The sequence below is a fragment of the Haliotis cracherodii genome, unplaced genomic scaffold, assembly GCF_022045235.1.
Source record: "Haliotis cracherodii isolate W230 unplaced genomic scaffold, xgHalCrac1.p SCAF_8, whole genome shotgun sequence".
NCBI classification, from domain to species: domain Eukaryota; kingdom Metazoa; phylum Mollusca; class Gastropoda; order Lepetellida; family Haliotidae; genus Haliotis; species Haliotis cracherodii.
The window spans coordinates 40,326,571-40,354,163 of NW_027266341.1; the positions used below are offsets into that span (position 1 = coordinate 40,326,571).

General features: G+C 41.6%; 1 protein-coding gene across 1 annotated transcript; it reads left to right on the top strand.

Annotated features, from left to right (window-relative positions):
* The first annotated feature begins 261 nt into the window (after positions 1-261).
* On the top strand, positions 262-27,593 carry LOC139449749 (protocadherin gamma-A4-like). The gene is made up of 4 exons (XM_071231273.1): positions 262-488; positions 22,091-24,944; positions 25,554-25,650; positions 26,849-27,593. The coding sequence occupies exons 2-4, from the start codon at positions 22,185-22,187 to the stop codon at positions 27,238-27,240; spliced, it is 3,249 nt and encodes a 1,082-aa protein (XP_071087374.1). The 5' UTR covers positions 262-488; positions 22,091-22,184; the 3' UTR covers positions 27,241-27,593.

The window sequence follows — 27,593 nt, forward strand, 5'->3', positions numbered from 1 at the left end:
ATTTCCACACAGACGCTCCGATACAAAAAATTTCCGCCTCGGCAGCCATTTAATGAAAGAAATGAACTAGCTAGAATATAATTATCGCGAGCCCTTGAGGTAGTCCCTTTCTGAGGCGGAGGGTATGAAAGCACTCCCCTCAACGACGGAGCAGATTGCCGCGAGGTGGAGCTCTAACCAATGATCGGCTGTACGTGATGAGAGATTGCCTGCCGTGTCATTGATGCCACAGCTACGCATGTGAGTGAAGCTGTTCTCTGTATTCGGCGTGAGTGATAGGCGCATGTGGACCGTACATTTTTATCAGACTGCTGTTGGATTGTGAGAGTGAAACGATCTACCTCTGGACGGCGCTACCTATGTTTACCTGACAGGTGAATCTTGGCGGTATCATTTGAAAATTACCGTGATTCGATAACAACGTTGTATTTTGATTCCTGACGACTGTAATTTGCCTGCCTGTGTCCACATCATATTGCTATTCTCAGGTGAGTTAACATTTTTGCATTTTCATGTATGACCTGGGGTAACTTTACCAAACAAGACATCAGTGGTAATGTAAAATAATAATGTAAATATCAAGTCGGTGACAGAATTTCCACCAAAAAAGGCATACATAACATGATAAAAACATGGACAAGACATGAGTGGCAATGTGTAACATTATTGTAAATATCACGTCGGTGACAGTATGTCCACCAAACATGACACACATAACATGATAAAAACATGGAGCGTACATATTGCTTCTCGCACCATGCAACATCTGTTATGGTATGGTAAGATGTTTGCTGATGATAAAATGAAATGCACAATAACAATTCAGTGAAAAAACCCAATTTAACATCTTGCTAGAAAACAGATTGTGCCCTAAAATTATTGTGAATTCCGTGGAACTGATTTATGCTTTTTATAATAAAACCAACGATATAAGTAAGTTTGAGATATGCATTGTTGTAATACCCCATATTCATACGTGTGAAAGAAATACATTACTTGAATAATATACATGCTTAAACGTGTATCGAAATCACCTGTAGAGGGACTGTCTTATTTTATGTGGAAACACATTAGGTTGTAGAAATATGATACTTTTATAGAGTAACACTTCACCCATGACCTAGTGTTTATATGCCCAGCATTAGAGCTAGACCAACAGTCAGCAGTAGTCTAACATGGGTCTGCCATACATGCTGAAACCTACGTATATCGTGCTTCAAGTATATTTAATATAATTGACTTTAGTAATTGAAAAGTTAATTCACTCTGTTCCCAACATATAGACACATGTGACGTCTTACTAATTTTAGAAAATACGAGAACACATAATGGTTTAATGTAGCGATGCATGACAAGAACACATCGTGTCATATGCAGTATAATTGGTGTGGGGGTGTGTATCAGGTGTGTGAGTTGTATGAGACGTGACAGGATATACACTCCATGCTTGGCCTTATCACGTATTAACTTACCCTGATAGATATTGACACGAATCCTGTGAAAGTGACAATATAAACACTCATGGTAATCTGTTGTCTATATATCTTGCCTGGATTGAGTGCTGTTGCCTAATTGTATTATGTCCCCCGACCATTGACAATAGGTTTGTATAACTCAAACGTAATTTGGGTACACGTGATATCCCTACACCTTTTTTCTGACAGCAATAAAACTTAATTTCTGAACAGAAACAATCTGGACTGACTACGTATGACTGACATTGGAACAATATAACACATATAATGTCAAAAGTTAATGAGTCATTTATTGCTTATGGGAGACTGAACCTTCAGCTCTTTTGTAATACCCTGGCAACTCCAAAACTATGGGGTGTATAAAAGGGGACCCCGGTGCCGCGACAATAGCTGCCCCCTCGCAATATCTGACACTAGTGGTTACAGAACACTCAAGTGGGAGGGTGATTTTCTCGCTATAGTAATACCCCGGTGTCCATTTAATAGATTTTACTTTTACACAAATCGGAATATTTAGATCACTGTTTAAAACTACGATTTCGAGACCCATTGTGTTGGACACAAGAGGTCTGCATAATTATCCTCTACAAAATATTTTCCTCTTCAAAGTGTTGATCACAATGGTATGGTCAACACATGGGGTAGAGAGGACAAACTATTTTACCTTGCCTTTTATACGAACATTGTCAATACAAAGTCTGTCGAAATGGTTCTGTACATACCGTACTGGATAGAAATAATAACACTCGTATAAAATCTTACACACTCCAAAAGGAATCGATTTGATTAATGCGCCCAAAAAGGACGTCCCATGTGGATTGCCCAGAGACTGCAGCGTGACGACATAACATCAAGACAGGAACTTAAATTGAATCGGACCGCCTACAGTCAGCAAACACAAACATTTATTTTGTTTCTTTACAAACAGTTTGATGTAGACCATAAACTGAGAGCGGGGGTGAGTGTATTTAGGCTTGACTTGTTTCTGTAGAGAGCCAGTGACTTTGAGCGGACAGGACGGTGGGAGCCGGAGATTGAGACATCCAAGGCTGCTGCACGCAGATAGGAGCGGGGCTGGGTAGGGGCGTGTGGTGGTCAGCTGTGTAGATCCCCAGACTATGTTTTAGAAGCAAGACAATCAGGACTACGAGAAAAAGCATGAATTCCGGGTGGGGTGTTTATATTTGCGTTAAATATGAGTGAGTGAGTATTGTTTTACGCTGCTTTTAGCAATATTCCAGCAATATCACGGCGGGGGACACCAGAAATGGGCTTCACACATTGTACCCATGTCGGGAATCGAACCCGGGTCTTCGGCGTGACGAGCGAACGCTTTAACCACTAGGCTACCCGACCGCCCCGCGTTAAATATGATCTTTTCATTAGTTGTGTAGATTACCCAGGACGTTTGGCTATGGTTACTTTTCTGCAATGTGTAGAACTTTGAGCACTTTTCTTCGTGTTTCCATGGCATTATGCTTTTTGCATAATGTTCACATATTTGTAAAACTCGGGCACGTGCAATAATGACTGAATATATAAATTGTCAATGTGAAAGAATAACCAGTCTAGATTATCCACCGAAACAGATTCAGTTTGGCGTAAAGGGCAAAATAGCTGGGAAAGTTATATGAATTGGCCCACTGTAAGAAAGAATAGTAATCATAACTGCCATTGGTATGAGTGATCATTAGAAAGACATGCTACAAACAGCTCGTGTCACCCTGGTTGACATCCCCGTACACGTGTAATAACTAACATATACTGGATGGGTAGATGCCACATGCACCTCAGTGTGGGGTACACAGTTGACCGTAACTGTCAACCCCTGAACAATAGGTGTGTTTCAATTACACTGACCACTGCCATGTGTGTCTGCGAATTGAGTTATATCGGTTTACCTTGCATGTTCTCATTGACAGATATTCAGAAAGTAGGTTTCGCTGTACCGTCACCCATACTAATGAGAGCATGCTCTGTCTGCTGAAATATAACATTCTGTAATCGAGTTTAAATTATTCATTTCACGTTAGAAAGCAAATGTGTGGAATACTGATCCTAGCAATTGAATGTGTAATGTCAGAGTGTGCGATGACAGCAACATTGACATCAGATATATTGTACCACAAGTTGATATCAGAATGAGAACGACTGAAATTTGAGAAAGAAAATACTAGTTTTATTTAGAATATACCACTTATAATAATAGTTTATGTTCCCGTATCTTTCCTGGGTGGATCCGTGCTAAGCTATTGTTAATGATGCGATAATACGCGGTGATATCGATATTTACAATGAAATGGGTTGATCGTGCGATCTGTGGGAATAACTCTTGTATAAATCTCAATGATGGCTGTATATGGATGCAGCTGTCTTAACCATGCATATATTCCGGTTTACCTCTGGATATATACATCGATCCGTGGTTTTTTAGCTTCCCGGCGACCTGACAGGCGGGATCCCCCCTATGAGTGTGTAACATTGACCTTTTGCAGAGAAATATTTCATCGGAAGCCAATCATACCTACACTGTCTGCACCATGGGCGACACTCGGGTGTAGCCTCTGTTATTAACAATACATGACGTGAAACCTGCGGTTGTACAACGTAGGCAGAGTATGTGGGTCGGCGGTGGTGGTACACATGTGGACAGGCTGGTGTCAACATGTCGCGGGCAGATATAATAGACTGACCAGTATGGTAATGAGGACAACGTATATTGACAATATTTAGGAAAGTCATCAATCACGCCAGCCAGCGGCTTGGTGATGTGTATATCGCGAGTGATCGATGTGCAACTGACACCAGGTGGAGGCGGTAACCTGATGACACACCAGTGACAGGCACCCGGCAACAATGAAATACCAACCTGTAACTCCACACCTATCCATGTCAATCTCACAATATTTATTGTAGTTTTCTATGTATCAGAGACAGTGCTTGTAATTTGTTATTAGCATTTACTATGCATGGGGTGCCTGGCGTTGTCAGTGAGGACTGATGTAGTCTAATAAGTATCTCGCTCCACATCTGACATTGACACCTTTATTAACGACATCATATATCCCGAGTTACCCTCCGCGGTCACTGTCGCCAGTAACGTGGATATTTGCGTGCACTTCTTTAATCAAATATTTTGAAAAGTACCCTTGATATATTTTATCAATTCTCTATTTCAAATGATTCAAAAGTACAAAAAGTCGTTGAGCGGACACGTGTTTTTTTTTTACTTGAACGTGTCTCACAGCTGCCCGCAACATGGACCGTGAAATGGAACTGTCGTGGATAACACCCGGCATACTTGGGTGTCTGTCCTAGTGCTTAATTTGTAACAAACTGGGTCAGCGTTCGGCGTGCATCTTAAAATTAAGAGGGGTCAATGTGATAGACAAACTGAAACTGTCATCCTAAGTCCACGTGATAAACGTCTTGGCGACTCTACGTTGACAATTGTCACATAAACACGCTTGTTTCAAACCGCTACGTCTTTGCGTCCCGCGTGCCGTGCATTAAAGCACCAGCTCGCTCACTAGTCACTTAGTAACTTTATACGTTTTGAAATTCAGATATGTAGGGCCTTAAAAATAACCAAGGGGAAACTAAACAGACTCGGCCCGAAGTTTATGCCATGCACATCCAAGAGCTGCCAGTATCAAGGGGCCCAATATTGGCTATGTAGCCAATATACTCATTACTACGTGCGCCGTGTGATTGGAGAGCCGGCACTATAAATATTGAGTTAGACTATCTTTAGTCAGAAGAAAGGGTTGTCAACTGAACTGGTTTGTTGACTTAAGCGTGATGCTTTATGTTGGCAGGTATCGCGGACAAACTATTTCATCTGCTGTAAGAACTTGTTGAGTGTCGCTTTCATCCGCGGCTATTACGAGCCTTGGGTTGTACCGAGCACGATTACTGTGGATAATGTGAACCTAGTCATTATTGTGACCAAATAGTGGATAGGTTATTTCCCGTTGTCCTTATTCTATCAACTATCTGATATCTGTGATGTTATACACATGCTTCAGTGATGTTCTCCATCTTCATCAAGCATAGTTAGCATAGACATAAACAAGAATGCTGTTGTATTTGATACACTCAATATGTATAAAACAATGTCACTTCGCATACCACAATACACTTGGCCTGCATGTATAGATGTATTGAAGATGAGGCTCGTGGCTTAGTTATATGCGAATACTACTCGGATATGACATGGGATTTATTTCAACAAACTTCTCTAATTAACACATTGTTAGTTAATATGACTCCAGTTGATCAATTATCTGTGTAATGCACTGTAGAGAGTGACCGTTGGTCCATATGTCGTGAACATTATGTTCAAGCGTACGAAGTTTTAATGACATCCTTCTCATGAACTCTATTAATACATACACATTGATATCTGAAATTTTGTTATGTCTGCACATATTTTAACACATTGATATAAGCATTTTGAGTGAGTATTATTTTTGACACGATTCCACTCGTTTTAGTGTAGCCCCTTCGGTGTGACACACTAATAAAATAGTTTCTTAATCTTGTCTCCTCTAAAACTATAAACCAAATGTGTGTGTATGTCCTTGTTCTTGATTTCCCCGACCTTCCCAGGAGAGATCGGGAAAAGATAACGGACGCATTCCCACACTCTTGCCAAGGCTTACTACTTTCAACAAACAAAAACAAAACTTTGTCCTTTTGAAATAATGTTTATTCATCCCATTATCACAAATCCCTCACCCTGAGACCTCTGCGTCCGCCGGGGCTTACCCCACCTGGCTGGTTGCTAGGTGATGGACATGATGCTGGAACAATGCCTGATTACTCGGGTGAGACGAGAAGTTGCTTTGATTGCAAATCACGCTGGCGCATAAGTGGAAAATAGGGGTGTGAATAATATGTAATAAGTAGATATAACAATTACCACGGTCTCTTTGAACAACTTGACCGCTGGTCAAAGAACAAGCAAAAAACAATAGGTACGAGCAAAACAATAATAGTTTATCAGGTAGCATCTGTTTCTATTGTATATAAGCGGGATGCTTCAAAGATAAGATGGTAGTTTTACAGGTATTCATCAGTGAAGTTGTGAATGCATTTTTAAAGTGTTACAGCTTTCTTCCTCGTCTGGCTTGTGATGATTGTATTCAGATTAAGGACGGTACATTAGACCGGGACAGACCACACCGCCGTGGAAATGCAGGACTTTGTTTTTTGACATGAGATGTTTTAGAGGATCGTTTGTTACTAAAATAGGAATTCCTATATCACTTAACTAGCAACATGTGCGTGCGGTATGCTTGTCAATTAGATACAGAAGTGCGTACAAAACCGAAACTGGCGTTTGAGTGAAAATTAATTTCACAAAAGAATCTCCTTCATTTATCGGTGTCTGTGTTTTCCATACAAGCCGCTGCGCATAAATATCTACAGTTGAACCGCTTTAGGGGAGTGTTTGAAAGTACCGGAGTAACATACGTCCGTTATTACTAAACCGCCATCTTCCGGGGACGCACATGTATTCCAGCCTTGTCGCTGCCTCCCGTGGCCAAACCCAATTCGTTGTCATTCCACCAGTCCCCGAATGCCATGGCAAATTACAAGGGAGGGAGTTATTCCTTGCCGCGACGCTATGTCATCGTCAAGCATGCTGTCAATGTGTATGATCGGAACCTGCTGCTACAACTTATGTAACTTTATACTTTTACCACTCTCAGCTCCACAGGAGCCTGCAATAATGTCTTGTACAGGGAAATAACTGTTCGCTGCCATCACACAACATTTAGGATAACGATAAAAAGAATGAAACGTTTCGAATGTTTTACTACCCAGTAAGCTGAGGAATCCAATAAGGCAACAATCCAAGACAATTAGGCAGTGTACATAACGACATGGGTCCCCATCATACTGATGTTACACCATGAAATAACACGCACGAAATGAGACACGCTACGACCAATTACTTACACTATGCGACAACAAAGGCCAGGTTATAAATGATATCAAGTAAAGTTTTGATGATTAATTTGATACACACAAAGTGTGACCCTTCGTCACTGTATGGCGACGAAAAATACTGCAACAGTAGTAGGCAGTTTAAACTTCAGCGTGGTATTCTGCTGGAAAGTTCCGGAAGTGTCATGTAGTTTATTTTTCTGCACAGGATAGAGACATATGGGATGAAGGAGAAGGATCATCTCCCCGAGGCAAGTGAGTTAACTGACTATAAAAGTCCAGTTTCCACCTTTGCCGATCTAGGCTGGTATTGTGGAGTTACATTCTGGCTGGACTTACGAGTCCATGGTATAGTCCGGGCTGGGTGTCAGGGGTAGAGACATGGGATGAAGGAGGATAGACGTGCTGGGTGTCAGGGTAGAGACACGTGGGATGAAGGAGAAAGATAGACGGGCTGTGTGTCAAGGTAGAGACATGGGATGAAGGAGAAAGATAGACGGGCTGGGTGTCAGGGTAGAGACATGGGATGAAGGAGAAAGATAGAAGGGCTGGGTGTCAGGGGTAGAGACATGGGATGAAGGAGGATAGACGTGCTGGGTGTCAGGGTAGAGACACGTGGGATGAAGGAGAAAGATAGACGGGCTGGGTTTCAGGGTAGAGACATGGGATGAAGGAGAAAGATAGAAGGGCTGGATGTCAGGGGTAGAGACATGGGATGAAGGAGAAAGATAGACGGGCTGGGTGTCAGGGGTAGAGACATGGGATGAAGGAGAAAGATAGACATTCTGGCTGGACTTACGAGTCCATGGTATAGTCCGGGCTGGGTGTCAGGGTAGAGACACGTGGGATGAAGGAGAAAGATAGACGGGCTGTGTGTCAAGGTAGAGACATGGGATGAAGGAGAAAGATAGACGGGCTGGGTGTCAAGGTAGAGACATGGGATGAAGGAGAAAGATAGAAGGGCTGGGTGTCAGGGGTAGAGACATGGGATGAAGGAGGATAGACGTGCTGGGTGTCAGGGTAGAGACACGTGGGATGAAGGAGAAAGATAGACGGGCTGGGTTTCAGGGTAGAGACATGGGATGAAGGAGAAAGATACACGGGCTGGGTTTCAGGGTAGAGACATGGGATGAAGGAGAAAGATAGACGGGCTGGGTGTCAGGGGTAGAGACATGGGATGAAGGAGAAAGATAGACGGGCTGGGTGTCAGGGTAGAGACACGTGGGATGAAGGAGAAAGATAGACGGGCTGGGTGTCAAGGTAGAGACATGGGATGAAGGAGAAAGATAGACGTGCTGGGTGTCAGGGTAGAGACATGGGATGAAGGAGAAAGATAGACGGGCTGGGTGTCAGGGGTAGAGACACGTGGGATGAAGGAGAAAGATAGACGGGCTGGGTGTCAGGGTAGAGACACGTGGGATGAAGGAGGATAGACGGGCTGGGTGTCAGGGTAGAGACATGGGATGAAGGAGAAAGATAAACGGGCTGGGTGTCAGGGTAGAGACATGGGATGAAGGAGAAAGATAGACGTGCTGGGTGTCAGGGGTAGAGACATGGGATGAAGGAGAAAGATAGACGGGCTGGGTGTCAGGGTAGAGACACGTGGGATGAAGGAGAAAGATAGACGTGCTGGGTGTCAGGGTAGAGACATGGGATGAAGGAGAAAGATAGACGGGCTGGGTGTCAGGGGTAGAGACATGGGATGAAGGAAGGTTGAAAGAAGGGTAAACCAGGACATGTGAGGTGGCGTTACAGATGTATAATCTTTTATACTGGTAGTTCCCTCCTACTCTTCTACCGACAAGGCCCTCAAGACAAACATGGCTAATATGACATGTCCCCTACACACCACACCACAGACAACAGGCAGTAGAGATGCATGACTTTATTTTATGATGAAGAGAAGAAAGTAGAATTATGATAGGTCAAATGCTACCGCCAGTGACTTACGTATGTGACAGGGGAAAGGAATGCTGTAGGTATGGCTGTGATTTATTTATGAGTCGTTCTGTATATCAATAAAGTATGTGTCGGCTAAATGAAGGCATATCGGATTTCATTTCAGTTAACAACCGTTGTTAATTACACATGATCGTCATGTTCATTTCTGTCACAAGAAATCGATAACATGTCGAGATTGTATGAATTAATATTTAAAACAGCAATAATAAAAAATAACGAATCACAATGGGCATTCTATATTGTAGATAAAGGGCTTTGGTGAGGACAAAGCATTCCAACAACGAGGAAACGTTATCGCGCATATGTAATGTACTCTCATTGTACACATTCACTATTATTATTCCATATAATAGCCCACGAGCACAAATATTCGTTTACATGAATTCTAGTTATCATTTAATAAAGAGAGTCTTCTGTAAAGCGTTAAACGATTCCACTATATAATCCCATTGCGTATCACTAGAAAATCATCTTTGGAAGATACAACAAGTTCGCTTCGCGAGACATTCTTCTTATGAATTATGTTGTGGATCTCTTGTGACAATGGTCACATTGATGTGCATTTTGTACTATTGTAGGGAGTTTGTATTGCAATTTCACAAATTTGAGACACGAAGTTTCCTCGGTTACTTCTCCTCAACATGCTACACGGCATTAATACGTGGCGTTTACAACTAAGAATCAAGTAATATGTTTTTGTGGCATTTAGAAGTTGTAACTCAAGCAAGTATAGATGGTCAACCTCTATATTACAATTGTAGCGACATTTCGGTGTCGATTCTAAAGTCATTATTAAATAAATATAACGGTGGTCGAATCTAGACCGAAACGTGACTAAACTTGTAGTATAGCCGTTGGTCGTTCATTATATCTTGACATTAGAAACAAGTAACAACATACGTATGAGCTTGACACGCCTTTGGTATATGATAAGTGAACTCTAGTGAGGTGTAGCTGACACAATCAATAAGTGTTGTCTTTACCAAGTGACAGAGCGGCGTCTCGTGGACCCACTGAGGTAAAGCGACAGGGACAGTCTCTATTGTAGAACTGTCCTCGTTGGTAGGCGCACACCAGACCGTGCACGCAATCGTAGGCGCTCCCTGCACGCGTTATGTGCGCCCCCGAGGGCAGGCGTAAGGCGATATACGTTATATCATTACCTGCCTCTCGAATTAATGACCCAAACAATCTGTCCAATTCGGCGTGAAATGTGACAATAAGCCTTGTTCTGTGAAATTCAGTAAGTTGACAAGCTTGCTGTTCGCTTCTTCACACGAATATAACAATTCATTGTCTCTGCATTAGGTGCGTGCAGGATGAGATATAACATAGCTATTTTTATTCTGGTTTCTTGGGGGTTGGTCTAAATGACTGGGAACCTTAGATAGGATTTGCTGTTTCAAAATGTGATCTGCTGATAAATGTGTTGTAAAGAATTGGTTTGCGTGTTGGAGTGGTGTATTGTGTTGGATTCTTCAGTCTGTCTTCTATGGCTATTGGCGCGGTTGAGGATTAAGGTCTCAGATGTCTTCCGAACCTTACCAATAGAACGCTTACATCATTCAAGTAATGATTCGCCTTGCAGTGTACATATGTGTTGTACGAACTTGTCAGCTCCCATGGCGGTGATGGTACTATGTCACATTTTAATCATTATATCATACCCTTCCCGATGGTTTCTCCCACAAAACATTGCGATACTGACTGCTCTATTTAACTCCAAAAAAAACCCTCCCTGAAAACAGCTGATGTTACTGACGAAAGTCGTTCGCTGTTTGACGTTGGCAAGAGCAATGAATTGTACAACCAGTGATAATCGATGTCGAGACCCACGAGGCCCAGTGCCAGAACAGCGAAGCTGGAGAAATATATTTTTGCAAAAAAAAGTAATACTTACACAAGGTTCTAGTCAACTAGTATCTTACTAATTCAGACTCAAGGCCATGACAAATTTATGTTTTAGGAAAGCTTTTGAAGTTATGAAGTAATACAATAATAGAACAATACATTGTCGCTTTTCATTTCTTATTATCTCCTTAGCTTTGCAATCTACTACCGTTAGCAAGGTTCCAACAAAGCACAGAGAACATTGTACCTATTCACATTATTAGATGTATATAGACTTAAAATTACGGTACAAGTGGTTTGTAATTGCGTTATCTTCTTGTTGAAAGAATGTGTGTGTAATGAAACTAATCATGATGCACAAAACCCGACCCAGCAAGATACATGATTGTGTGAAACATTGACATGCATGAGGAAAGTGACAAATGTTGTTAGTAGCCGACACTACCCAGTCTATCAAGTGTGAGCCTCTCAACTGGGGCACCCAGTGAAGCAGCCCCTTGTCTTAATCTCTCGGGCTGGACAGGGGGTCCTTTGTTACCCACGGGTGTCTGATCAGGACTTTTTATACCCGTAATTCAGGGTCAGGCGGGTCTGGTGGGAATTACATGGGAAAGGAAAATGTTAGTGGTGGGGGGGCCAGGTTAGACGAGTGACAGCTAGCGACTGCGAATTACACCGTTATTGAAATATAAGTGACAGCCGGACCTCTCGCTGATGGGTGGTCGGTGTGGAAGGAGAAATTTTTCGCACATTTTTAGAAATCAGGAGAGCCTTTTATTCTAATTTATTGACAGATTAGGCGTGCATGTTGCTGTGTTGACACCACAGGGAATTTATTCGCTTTAAAGGAGACCTTCTCCAAGTCAATAGCCACTTGCCTGTTGGCCTTCAGTTGGACGGTGCAGTAATCAGACAGACGCGGTGTTTACTTTTCCCGCTTGCTGTTTTCCTACAAATATTGTGATATCAAACATATCTTGTGCCGGCACTGGCCGAGTCGTTTACTTGGACATAGACGGCTACGCTGGTTGTGGCAGGACGCCGGATTGTATTGCAGCCGCTGGACATATACCGAGGTGGAAGTCACGGACAGTTTGCCTTTCGTCACGGACGCTATAATTCATCAGTAAGTACAACATTTATTTAAACGTTAGCGGGATGTGTCATTAGTAGGAATACAACTCGGGATCTTCGTGACATGTTTTAGAAGTAGGCAGGTATCTCTTGCAGAGACAGTCGACACTCATCTGATGATCACAACAATTCACTGATATTATATACATATACACTAGTTAACACATATAATTAACAATACTCGCGTTTGGGTAAGCTTAAGATATTCTCCTTTGAAAAAGAATGACAATAGGTATATGCTCTACGTTATAGTAATATTGATGACTGTGAGGTGCTTATTGTTACATATACAAGTAGACGTTACCTGTATGGGATGTAATTTTCCTTAGAAACCTCTACTTTTGCATAATAAGAGTGCGAATAGAATGCTGTTGAAGCGTGTATTTCATATAAAGGATTTTAAATGTACTAATTTGATTAATTTAAATGTACTAATTTGATTAATAACACTTTCCTCTCACAGTCAGTTTACACATATATCTGTCATTCACACTGACAACATGGATGTGGAACTGACAATGGATGTCAATAGGGCGGAAGCTACATACATACTTTTCCTCGTGTACGCATTTATTATTGCTACTCCCAGTGGCCGAGGCTCCAGAGCGAAGTCTGCATGATAATAACATCCGCATAATAATCCCCAATCTAACATAAATGTGTTTACTTTGCTGCGATGAAGGAATATTCTTCTCAACGGATGTGTTCATTTCACATCGACTAGAAGGCATGTCCGTGTGTTTTCATTCAAGTCAGACGGGCTTTATTTAATGTAAGAATATCTCTCCACGACTCAGGTGAAACTGCACCACGTGATCCGGGAACAGCATGCCAACTTTAATATCTCATGTTTGGAGAAGACATATTACGAAACTTTTCATCTGCATTCGTTTGTTCAAAGAGTTGTTTATGTTGTGTTGCTGGATCTGTCTATTTGAGCTGGTGTTAAAACACGGAAGTGTGTCAATCTAAACAGATGGCTGAAGTTATGAACATTGCATTCGGGAAAGAAAATACGAACGTGACCTTCCTTATAAGGGTATGTTCAACAATACCTGTATACGGAATATTTCCAGTAGATGCTTCGTAGTAGCAGGATTTGTCCCCATGGTGTAGTAAAGGTGCCACATTTGATAAATTGATTTAAATAACAGTGCTTAATTCTGAAGTTAAAGCCTATGATCCCCGTTGACAATGGAATGAATCCCTGTATTGTCCTTTTGGTCAGTCTTCTGTCCGAAAATGAATGACAATTCCAGGTCAGGTCCCGCCAGTAAATCAAGACTCGGAGTTACTCATCAGAGGACTTTTGTATCGCATTACCAAGTACTTGGGGATTATGTGGGAGGGTTGGGGATCAACTCCACGGACTACAGAAACAAAATCTGGGGAAATATCTTCCCTCATTGTCGTTATGTGTACTTGAGAGATCAACGCTATTGCTTCATTAAGGTGAAAAATACTTCACTGATGTAGAAATTGACATTGGAATTACACCCTCGGGAATGCCGAAGCCTATTCTGTAAGGGCCCTGCTTAGATTACTGACACAGGTAATAATGTCTCTATTCCCGTGTCTGTCGGAAGAGGAGGTTATGGACCCCCGGGACACCTATGTTTTCACACGACGCAGGGTTTGAAGTCGTCTGAATGGACTTGCTGTGAAATAATGGCAGTACCCCCAGACACTGCTTGACCAAGGGTCACCGAGAACTGCAGTAGACGCCACAAACGTTAATCATTCAACATAAGACTTTATTTCAAATTCTTATACTTGCTGTTGCTGACAAAAAAAGGTAAATCCACCCACCTCTGTGCAGTACCGTACGTCGTCGTGGTAGGGGTGATTCATTGACCCGTGTATGGAGAGCGTAGCGTATATTTACCTGGGATTACCCCCATCTTTAATGTGATAGATTGGCTGACAGGTGAGGGATTGGGAGGACGGATCAAAGAGGGAGCTGTCACGTGATCGCACGAGAACATACATCGAGCATCTAAGTGGAGCAGGATATAGATACGACGATGTGTTATAGAAGGGTACACCATCAAATACACAGTCGGGAAACTACTTGTTAAAAATTCCCAAGTAGATCACACACTGCTAAAGTCCACACGTCCTTTAATACACGTATTTCTCTCTCTGTTGTAATTATATGGCAACTAAGAAGTGCATTGCGATTAGCTTCAGAAATAATGCGTGTTCACTGTGACCGAGAACAACACCTGCAGGTCATACGGGAGCCACAATAGGAAGGGAAATGGCTTGACCAATGATTAGTATAGGGATGGTTTGACCAGTGATTAGTATAGGGAAGGTTTGACCAGCCCGGTGCTGATTAGTATGACCAACATCAAAGAACTACCGTGGATGACGGAGATTACAGCAGCCTGTCTGATTGATATGGGAATACATTTCAATGTGGTTATTGACAGGTCTGATTGTGCGTTGGTGACAAGTAGTAGGGATTGCAGTCCATCTCCGCTGCATAATAACTACGGGTATTCAAGGGGAAAATACCACTTTCAATTTTTAAGAAATGTAACAACGAAGATCTAGTTTATGAGGCTCATCCTTTTCAAAATATTCAATCGTAAAAGGTTTATTTACACAACAATGAATCAGTTTTACTCAGTTTCACAATGAGTCGTTCGAAATACTACTACAGGGGATAGATTTCTAGTTCCTCTCCACGATATGCGTCCATTCGAACTATATCCAAGAGTTAATTTCCAGAAGACAAACTGATTATCACCCGGCCAGGTAATAGAATACTATCACTTATAGATTTCAAGTCACACTTCTTGCGGCGCTGTTTGCAAACTAGCAAGATTAGTATTTGAGCGATAGCAATGCAGCACACCTGGCGTCCACCAATGGCCAATGATATCCCTTTAATGTGAAAAACATTTACCCGGTAGTTGAGCGCAGTGAAAGACAAAGATAAGCAACCATTGAGGCAGGCACGTAGAAGGGGCTCGTGCTATATCTAAAAGGGGCACTTGAGATAGCTGGCAGACTGGACTCGTGTCATGTCCTTATGACAGCGCACCGTGTGGCGACGTACAGACACTTTGTTTTCAATATCAACCATTTCTCTCAGCCATAGGAGAACATATTGTATACTAAGGTGCTACTATTCTGATCGCTAGTGGTGTGAAATGTCAAATATTTTCAGATTCTGCGACCTAACCTAGCTGTCTTGCCCTGGGAAATACGTGTGGACAGAAACGGTATTGTTTAAAATTCCTAGTTTAATGCGGGTAATATCCTTGATCCTCCACCCACCTCGGCATTTATTCCAAATTTAAAAATTCCAAAAATTCAATATAAGCAACCCCTAAAAGCCCCCTCTTGGGTTGCACACACCACTTTCACCCTTTTCGGAATACACTAAATGGTCCGGCCAGGCCCGTGTGCGAAATACGCTACAGTCGGAAAGCGCACGTTAAATCTCCTATATCAGTCCGTCAGTCAGCGTGTAATAATAACGTAAGATGTTAGGTTTCCAAAATGAAACTGAGTATAGTTTTACATCGAGTGCTACTTTACAACTACATCACATGACAAGAAAACGTAGGGTTGTGCTTTCACAGAGGCTATCAGTCACGAATGGAAAAATAAATAATTGCACTTCCTCAAATGAAAGATTATGAGAGTGGGTGAATTATTCCAACCACATCACAGCGACCTATACTCAGCCAACGAGCCTGGCTACACTCGATCCCTTACAGTTGGTTCTTACTAAAAGCATGGGATGTTCTACCTCGGAATCCACGCGGCGCCGGACATTTGGAGGACTGAAGCAACAAATCTTTAATGATAGTCCGTCAATAATTCTAAAACAGACATTATTTCAAAATGGATTTTCTCAGTTTGACAATGACAAAAATAAGTAAATAGTGTTACATATGCTAAGCCATGTAGTTTCTTGATGGGTATGAATTGGCACTTCATCGACAACTGTGGACACTGCCATGAGATGAGACATTGACACAATGGAATATATCGGTTACGATTATGAATATCATATGATAAGAGGTTCTTTCAGCAACGATGTTTCACAATAACTTTCAACATAGATGTAAGCTAAAGCATATATCAAACAACCATTTCACAGTGTGTCAAAGTTCCTCAGTGTCAGTTATGATGCCCCCCCCCCCCCCCCCCCCCCGACCTGTGATGTAGGGACTATCGGATGGGGACCCTTCTAATTATATGGTAGTTAATATCAAACACATTATAAGCTGAACCTAGTTGTGTCAAACTCGTAAACAGACTACCAGTTTCTGCAGAGATGGAAGGTATATCACAGTAGCATATTTCACAGTGATGTTATGATAGTAACAGTCATTGCTTGATAGCATCATGTCCAGTCAGACACATATTTCCCTGTGTAAAACGTCAGCATCAACGATTTGTTACAGTTATGTCAGTCCAGCACTTTTGTCCATCTACGATATATGGGTGGCGCTGTCTGTACTGGTGTTTATGGACATGTCTGACAGAAGACTGTTGTGCAATGACTGTTTATAGACTGTTGGCTGGGGAGTGCAGTGCCCGTGCCCCGGGGAGCGGGTAAACAGTCTGACATGTGCTACACACAGACCTCGCTCAGCATGTGGAGGATATATATGGAAACATGTGATAATACTTTGTCTTTACCGATAACAATTTCAATTTAATTTAATTTATTGTATTTTGAATATCGGCGTCTAGATGTCACAGAGTAAAGTCGAGTAGGTCTAACCAATATCACTTCAACTATCAAGTAGGGGGTCGTGTATTGAGTAGGTTTCTCACTTCCTACGCTATGATTGCGATCTGCCAGTCCAAGTTTCACCATATCTAACATAGAGCAACGCGAACGTCAGTTTTAGTTCCACATTTATCAATGTAGCAGTTTACTTAAAGCCCGAATGCAAAGTTTTGACTAAAAGCTTTGATTAATATAGATGCCTCTCCGAGTGGACACAGTGGCAAACTGGGAAGGGGGTTAGATTGCAGTAGTGGTTATGTACACACTTGCCTCTACCGATTATCTTATATATACATTGCAACTAACTGAAATAACATTGTGTGTAGGTGTGAATGTTTGGTAGCAAAGTTATGTGCGTTTCAGATAGTATTGTCATTCAAAAAGTGTTTCAACGTTGTCATTATTAGTTATTGATAATACCAGTGCCCTTATGTTAATACAAATAATTATGACTGGGCTGACAAAACGGTAACATCACATTAAACGTTAACTGCAAAAGAGAGTTTGGCAAATTATTATTAATATTATTATTTTGGAGATTAATGCAGGAAAATGCATTTATTTAAACGCCTCGAAGTTTCTTCAAAGTGTCTTTTCGATCATGTAGTTGACGCGACTTTTTTCTGTGCTAAACACAATAGAAACCCTCCGTTCTCTCCGTGGTCACATGGTCAACAATGGCATTGGCCTAAGAAAACAACCTGCTTTGAACAAGGGGATTAAGGATGCGGACCAAAATGGGGCGGGACCAAGAGAGCCGCGTGGTCAAGAGTCACTGAGTGGTCAGATATGGTTGTCTAAGCCGTTGTTTGTCTCTGCTTGATCTCAAGTGACCATGTGGTAATTGGAGCATACAGATAGTTTGTACGATAATTTGAGCGTTGTGAGTGCAACCATTACGTGGCCGGAGTATAGGCAGGTCACTACCGGCCGTGGTCACTCAATTCACACCTGTGTACGCCAGACCACATTAACTAGTCTCATCGGATATATACATCCATCCTACCAAGGTAAGTCACGCATCAGTCGGAAAGCGCACGTTAAATCTCCAAGGTAAGTAAGTAAGGTAAGTCACTATTCTCATAGTCCATCCTTGTTGCCATATAGTCATTTGTCTGTATAATGACACATCAAGAAGCCCCAAACTGAAACACGCCAAGTCTTTGACTTAGAACTAAGCATGGAATATTACAACGTCGGTGTATTACTGGTGGCCCAAGAACATGTGTGATTCTTCATGTCGTGTTTATCCGCCATGTGTTTAACATGAGACACAACACATGTCCCACTACCCATAATAAATTTCGAAAAGAAAACTGGCGATTCTGTTGTGGTATGTCAGAGTCATTTTCTTCATACTTGCACTACATGTGGTGAATATTTGCTGTGTAGTCAAAACATAGTTGTCGTGTATTTACATTTTATAGATGTTGTAAAATGTTGGAAACGCAAGACTACTGCCAAATGATTTTCCTTATTATTTTTGAGGCAACCGTAAAGTAACATATTACCACTCTGATAGTTGACAGCTATATCGAGATCCTATTTCTATTGCTAACTTATGTGATGATATCACTGAATTCAGTCAAACACTTTCTTTACGTTTGTTGTTTTTCTTGAATTATATTATACACTAAAAAATCAAGAAGATTTTTACATTAGATGACACAGAATGTTGACTTCCTGATAAATTGTATTGACATACACGGCGTACACGTAAGTGAGATAACTCATCTCATCGAGGACTTGGGCACAAGTGCGTATGTCTCTATTCTATATGTCGGTGATAACAGTAATTTGTCCATATGTTCATCCGCCAACCAGCCAATGGTTTTATTCGGCTATTATACGTCATGTATTTGAACAAAGCTTTTGTTGGAGGCGTGAAGAAGCATTCAGGGGGCATTGTATTTTATTGAGTTAGGTATGCACAATTATGTATACAGAAGTTGCTGTGGCATTTTTATATTGGATTATGTAGGATTAACATGTCAATTGCCGTTGCACATTTGTTATATGATTTGTTCAATTTTACGGAAATACTTTGTGTTCTCGCTCTTACATCCAAGTTCATTTTCGCGATATCTTAATTTTTTTATATATTCTATACTCAATTATATAATATTAGTAACTTGTTAGCTTACTGTACGTGTGGTGACGTCACACGGTTGCCTGCGCTCCATGTCACTGTACAGTGATGACGCGCTGACTGACGGCTGTCACTTGTTACCCCCGCTATAAATCTACTACTTGGCGTGTAGGCAATATTGACGACTGAATCACACATGTCATGTTTCATGTGAAAATTGTGTTTGAATCAGTCAGCATCATGTATATATTATCAGCAGAGATCACACACCGATATATCATCCATATATATAGCTGAATAAAAAAAACTGAGTGAATCTCCGTCACCTTTGCTTAAAGTAGGCTTTGACCATAAAGGTACCACAGACTAACATTTTAGTCTATGAAATCTTATATTACACAATATCCTTCTTGATTCTAAAAATAAACAAATGTCCCTATGCTGATTTCATTATTGTTGAATAGAGCTAGCTGGAGCTGGCTAGACTTGCTTTTGTATACGCTTCTAGATTGTTTTTTTTTCTTCATAAAATAAATATATTCCGCGAATTTGTGAAGCGTCACCTCTCCTGAATCTTGAGTCGTCCTGGCATCAAACGTCCGGCCTCTCCTCTATCCACGGAGCCACAGAAGCGACCGACATGGTTGTAACTAGGACATTCTACAAATCAGAGGTTTGATAGGACAGTGCCGTTACTGTTTCCCGTACCTATTGTTAATACTTCTGTATATCCCCGGGCTAGAGAAGACTCACCCACAAATCCCGATTACTCATTCTCCACACGGCTGATGACTACCATCGCTTCATTTTTCCTGAAGCTATTACTTTTTACGTGAAACAATATGACATTTATATTGATGTATGTGGGGCTTGTCCTCCCAGACTGACATATCCTCCCGGTCCCAGGCTATAAGGACAGTTACGTACTCCGTGTCATGTGTGAGTGGCCGTGTATTTATTATCTCCCCTGTCTCAGTGTACATGACTAGTGGCTAGCGGGGACAGTACACAGGCTCATTGTCAGGCTACACATCCGTCACAGAACCAGTGGATATACCTTGTGTCTCAGTGAGTCAATACGAGTAGTGAACGCCACATTTTAAAAATTCCATATGATTTTCGATTTTGGGCTATTGTACAGTGTTTGTATATACAATATGTATATATTGGTAAACGTTTTTTTCTTGAATATTTGTATTCTGTATTAGTTTGTAATACATTACTGTTATTCTCTACTGGAAAATATTATTTCAAAAGATTAGCCTGCATGGTGTGACACTTAGATACTTTCTCATAGATCTTTGAAGAATTTTTTCAATCTGTATTTGCGGGCTAATATGCTACACTTGTAATGAATATGAACCAGGTACTTTCACGTAACAGTAGTCCAAGTAATGGCCACTGACACGATACGTATCTTTGCACCTCATATTATATATAAATGTTTCACAAAAATTGAACATCTGGTCGCTAACGTTTCCATATTCACATCTGTTCCCCTGCCATATCATTTGTCTACAATGTATAACCTCACCATTTCCTCGTAAATCCTCCGATCAGTGATGGCGTATTCAGTGTTTGATGTGTCGGAAAGAGCCCGCTGTTCTTTGTGCTCATGGAAACTCTAAATATTTACATGCATTACTATGCATCTTGCCATGCTTATATATGGAAGTATTTTAACATAACCACGTTGCCATATGAACAACCAAGTTTCACTGTTAACAATTTTCTTAACATTGATCTCTTTTTCTGACTGATTTCGCCTATGGATCTTTACTGTGGGTCGTTACTATTTATTAGCTGTTTTAGTATCTCATACTTTCACGGTCCATTTATTTGTACATCATTTGACTGAGGTGTTTTGAATAGCACCGTTTAACTCTAACACACTGTCAAAGTCGTTAATTTTTCCACCAACTTTTATGGCAAAGATCACGACCCTAATGTCGCCAAATAACGAGCCTTTGTATTCAGCCCTGGTCTTGCTCCCCTTGCCCCTACTGTGCAGCTAAAGACGACATTCGTTATACGAACGCCATTTGTACGTTTGATTATCCCCATTGTAGTTACCTGTCTCTGATCAGAGGGTTGTCTTTGACGACTGATGCTGGTTTTTCTGTTAGTCTTTTCATGTTTTTTAATTTGTGTTGGAGGACATTTGTCCAGTATATGTTGTATCGTTCATGCCAACCTTTGTGTATTTGATAATTGTGCCAAGTATGAAGTGCCGATATGATTTCTGAATATCTGCGTTAGACTTAACACGCTACGTTTTCTCGAGCCATCGATGCAACCCGAAAGGCTGTATATTCTTGTCAGTGGATACATTCTGATGTATACTTAATAACAATGGCTAATCCCAGGAGTCCCGAAACACAGTAAACTCAGCACATTGAAACACAGCACATTGATATCCAACGTAAACATGCGTAAATTCCTTATAAAAAAACTATTGCAATATTAATTGAAACGCATTTACGTAATTATTGTACAGGGTTACAAACTTCCCCACTACTACACCCTGACCACTGACATGCCACACAGAATCCAAGACTTGATAACCTCTATCAATTGCTTACACAATTGGAGGTTATTAAGGGCTCTCGGTTTATCTCTTATAAGACATACTGTACACATTCTACTCAATACGTGATAAAATGTACTTCTATCTTTATGTGATAACTGAATGCTTTTGAATACCTTCCGTCGTTGTTAAGCGGAATGTATATAATCGGGTAATATGTTATTTAACAGATAATATGTCAGTATTCATGTCATTTATGGACAACGTCATATAAAATCGTCATAGGTATTATGCACATGCGTAAAAAATCTAAACTGTATCTTTTATTCCCTTTTTAGTAAGTCCAGTGGCAACATTGTGTGTTGAGACGCCGTGTTGTGATGGATGTTTGACGTGAAGGAGAGGATCCAAGTGTCATAAGAGAAGATCATTATGCAGAGGGTTGGTGTCGTCGTCTTGCTGACAGTCATATGTGGACACTGTCTGGGACAAGCTCCAGACCTAGTGTTGAGAATACCGGAAGAAATCAAGCGTGATACTTACATAGGAAACGTGTCTGATAGTAGTGCTATGTTCAAGAACCTTTCACAGCCGGAGAAACAGACTTTAAAGTTTGGGATTTTGAACAAAGACAGTCACCCTGGTAAACTGTTTCGCATCGACCCTGATTCTGGAAAACTATACATCCAAGGTCGCATCGACCGTGAAGCTCTGTGCGACTTCACCGACGCATGTCGCGTTGAGTTTGATGTCGCTGTTCATTCTCCCGTGTTCTCCAATATTGCCACTGTGCACGTTTACGTGGAGGATATCAACGACAACGCCCCAACTTTCCCCGCAACAGAAGTGACACTCGATGTCTCAGAATTAGCCAGCGTCGGTACAGTGTTAAAAATAAGCGGTGCTGTCGACAGAGACTCACAACTTAATAACACCATTCAGAAATATGAGTTGTCGCAACTGGAAAACATGTTTTCACTGACCACGACAAAGAACCTCGATGGCAGCTCGGTGATAAATCTTCTCCTTGGAAAGTCGCTTGACCGTGAATTTAAAGATCAGTACTTTTTCAACATTATTGCATCTGACGGTGGCTCCCCACCTAAAACAGGAACTCTCGCGGTTACAATCAACGTCATCGACGAAAACGACAACCCTCCGCGATTTCAAAACTCGTCCTACGATGTCATGGTGAAGGAGGACGCCGCCATCAATTCAACAGTCCTTGTTGTGTTAGCGACTGACCCGGATTTAGGTAGCAATAGCGAAGTGAGATACCAATTCAGTAACTTACAGTCAGCAAAGTTGCAGTCTCTGTTCTCTATAGACCCAACTACTGGAGTAATTAGAGTGGCCGGTAAACTCGAGTATGAGCCCGACACACCCTATCACTTGATCGTGGAGGCTTTAGACAGTGGTGACCGTTCACTCATGACACAGATCGTGGTCACTGTAACAGTGCTTGACTCGGGGAACAACCCTCCACATGTGACGATCAACACCCTGACGTCAGGAAACACTGTTTCGGAGGCTGCAGGGATGGGCTTCTTTGTGGCGTATGTAGAGGTAGAAGACTCAGATACTGGTGAGAACGGGGAAGTCGTTTGTAACATCTCCAGCACTGCATTTTCGCTGGAGCCTCTGTCTGGCAGGAAGGGATACAAGGTATTAGTGAACACTGTTCTTGACCGTGAATCCAGGTATTCGTACAACATGAGTGTCGTGTGTCAGGATAAAGGGGACCCTCCACTGTCTGGGGCAGCCTTTTTCCAGATGTATGTTACAGACGTTAATGACAACACACCCCAGTTCCAGCGAAGACAATACAACGTGTCTATTCCGGAAAACAGTCCAATTGGATACTCCGTACTGCATGTGTCAGCCTATGATGCTGACCAAGGGGACAATGCCCGACTGCGATATTTCGTTGTAGAAGATACGCAGAAACCATCCTTCAGAATCCAATACGATTCCGGCATCATTACAACTAACAGGAAGTTTGACAGAGAGGTGACACCCGTGATAAAGTTCAATGTCCTCGCCATCGACCAGGGTATGGTAGCCAAGACAGGTACGACGGAGGTGACGCTGAACATCAGTGACATCAACGACGAATTCCCCGCCTTTACTCACCAGCTGTTCCAGTTCCGTGTTGTAGAGAACATGAACGCTAACATAATCGTAGGAAATATCACCGCTACAGACCTTGATGCTGGCCTTAATGGTGAGATTGAATACTTCATAGCCGAGTCTCCAGATGGTATGATTCCTTTTAAGGTATTGTCGAATGGAACAGTGATTGCCGAAGAGTCCTTAGATCGAGAAGTTAAGAGTAGATACATCTTCACAGTGTTAGCACGGGACAAGGGCTTTCCACCCAAGACAAACTCTTCAGAAGTGTCAATAACAGTGCTGGATGTGAATGACAACGTCCCATCAATTCTGTTCCCCACGACTGTCAATCACACGGTCTTCATTTCCAGGGCCCCGGAAAGAGACTCCGTCATTGGTAAGATTGTTGCATACGATTCCGACTTTGGTGAAAATTCGACTCTAAATTTTGTTATATCAAGCGGCAACGACGACGGTGCTTTCTCCATAGACATTGGCACTGGTGAGACCAAGGTTGCCAACACGTGGAAGCTACAGAACAACAATGTGTACGATCTGACAATTACTGTGCACGATTCAGGAACTCCTCAACTGAAGACTGAAACTCACCTTATTATTGATGTCGAGTTTGACAACAACACCAGTATACTCACACCAGTGTACACTAGAAGTGACAAGTACGTCATCATCGCTGCTGTTGTTGCCGCGGCAACTATTATTCTGTCCATCATCATCATTGCTGCCATCTGCTTTGTGCTCAGGACTGACCGACGGAAATCATCATCATTATCAACAAACACTTCTAAATTCAACGGCCTCGTTGCGGCTGTTAAAGTTCCCGCCGCAGCTCAATCCGAGGTTGTGCAGTTGTCTTCAGGGGGCACGGTCGACTGTGGACGGATAACCCCATTCAATGGAGTCCATGGCGGCCAACAGAAACAAGCCAAGCAAGCCGACCAGTCGTGCAAAAAGAAGGAAGTTAGCTTCAGCATTGATGACAGCCTTGACTCCAAACCTCGAGACATCATCTTCACCAACGCCAGACTGACATTCATGGACGAGGGTGATAAAATACTCCAAGTAAGCACTATCCACTCCATACAATAGTCATGATATACGAAGATGTAGATTACCTTGAATTTAATCGGTTTTGTCATTGATTACACGCTATAAATTTCCCATATCAATATATCAACTTTGCAAAGTTTGAGTGTTGTGTCTAAATAGGATGCCAAAGAGAAGGTAACCAGCCATTTCATACATTCCGATATGATTTGAACATCATGAGGATAAAATTAATAATTACAATAACAATAACAACAATAATAAAAATAATAATTATAATAATAACAACGAATAATTTTACGAGGGCCCGCTGATCGTCTTGGTTTCCTTTTTGTGATAGTAGTTTGTTTACCCTCTCATCAAACGTTCGTTACTATCTCTGACCCCTGGTATATTGTCTCCTGTGCTACTAATTTATTGTATGATAGCTCTTGCGCTCTTTTGTCCATTCACTTCCACAATACCCTGGATACATGGAATGTTTACTCATGTCATCATTATGAAGCATGCGCCACTGATAATGGGTAAACTTGGAATTTGAATCTTTGTACTACATTGTGTTGAGTTAATGACTTTGTTGATATGTTAGAGAACAGTTATTTATTAAGTATATTTAATTTGCAGCTGGATGACGTTCATAGCGACACCTCCGGGGAAACAATTCCTAGTGACAGCGGCAGAGGCGGCAGTGAGGAAGAAGTGAACATTCAGACAGATAAAAGTAAGCTTCTTGAATGTACACAATTTGAAATAATAGTGGGTGGTTTTTAATGAGTGTAATGATCTTGAGGCACGTTTAGGACTGGGAATTTTTTTGATCCATGGGTCAGTTTTGTTTATTACCATCAACATCACGTTAACAACAGAGGGCTGTCTTCTTCCTAGGAAAGTCTAATCCCGAACACACCACCAATAACAGGAACGCCGCGTATTATGTGTCATCGCTGAGACACACGTACAGATAGAATCGACTGCTGAGCTTTCCTTTTGTATTTGAAATAAGTTATCGGAATGTGGCATATGCTTAATGTGCTATATCGTTACAGTAATTACAGACCATCAACAGAAATGTTTCTTCTTTTCTTCACAATTGGTTAGTTTATTGAAAAGCTTGTCCAGGCAACACGTGTTGGTATATCTCCACAATAGAGAGCTTTTGGCTTTAGAGAAAGGCTCACCACAGTTGATGTTATCCCAGTCATCGGTGACTCCTATTCATGGAAGAGGCGTTTTTCTTTTGTGACAGTGTCAACAAGGCCAGTAATTATAGCTGATTTGTGTGTGCTGTATCACACAGTTGGGTTCAATACATGAAGGACAGTCGCTGGTAACTTGATATATGTGGGTAACCTCATGCAATACACCAGTACACCTTTCTAACCTGGTTTTTATCCCAAGTAGGAACTAGGCAAAACAGTATTCATTGTTCTGAATCTATGTTTCCTCTGTTTTAAAACATGAGCAGTATATATGATAACATATACGATACAACCATTCTTGTTACTATCCTTCTCAACAAATTGTTAGCATATTTTAGTGTAGTTGCATATGTATCAAACCAGGTGTTCAGCCCAGTAAGTTCTGAACCACTCCCAAGAAGGTGCAGATATTCAGGGCTAAAGCCGGCTGTATTATCACTGAAGACATAATGAGATGCGTTGGGCAGCCCTTTGTCATGTCCAGCGTGGCTTGGCCAGTGATGTGATGCGTTCTGGCAAAACGCTGGTCAACTGGAAACAGCCTCGGGAAGTGCATTTCCTGTTTTTTTGTCTTGGAAAGCTATTCGGAAGATTAAGACTGCATTTAAATGTTATATAGTGGTAATGATCAACTAAATGGCTTTTTGTTCAGTCTATGAGGCTGAATATGTTATGTTAGAGTTGGAGATAATACTAACATGTGTCTTTTTGTATTCCTAGAAATGCACCTCAGACGGTGGGACGCACCTGGACAGGGCAGTAAGAGTCACTCATTCGACCAGTGCTACCCGTTGCCGATCAAACAGGCTCCGGACTTTCAAAATTCCAGACACAATCAAGTCAGGTTTTTGCACACGAACAGTTTCCATGATGGACGTGATTTCCCCAGTAAGAAGAGTCCAAGAGACATGTCACGTGACTATTTATTGCGCCAAGGCCACAATACTTTCCAGGACAGATCAAACAACTATTCAAGGCCGTTGTCATACCGCAGACAGTCTTCCAACATGTCACACGATGACGACGGCAGCACAACTACATCCGGAAGTTATACACTTAACCAGGACGACTTACTCGAGGAGAGAATTCTTGGGAAGGATGTTATAGTGTAAGAGTATTGAAAGAGTATTTTCCGCACTGCCAAATATTGCCATAATCTCATCTTGTAAATGTGAAAGGATGTGTATGTATGTGTGCTGATGTTGTGGAGTAAAACATCATACTTGCATGCCAAATAAATAATAAATGTGAGACATTTACAATGTGAACAAACTGTTCAAGACGTGAATCAAAAGATTTCAAATGGTGCCAATTTACGTTCTAATTATTTACGAAAGGTGCTTAAAAAACGACAACCCAACGAGTTACACAGATGTATACATATAATGTGCACACGCGTACTTTGTTTGCAAAGATTTGTGACTGTTGTCGACATTGTTGTCGACACTTCCGGCCGGATTTTCGG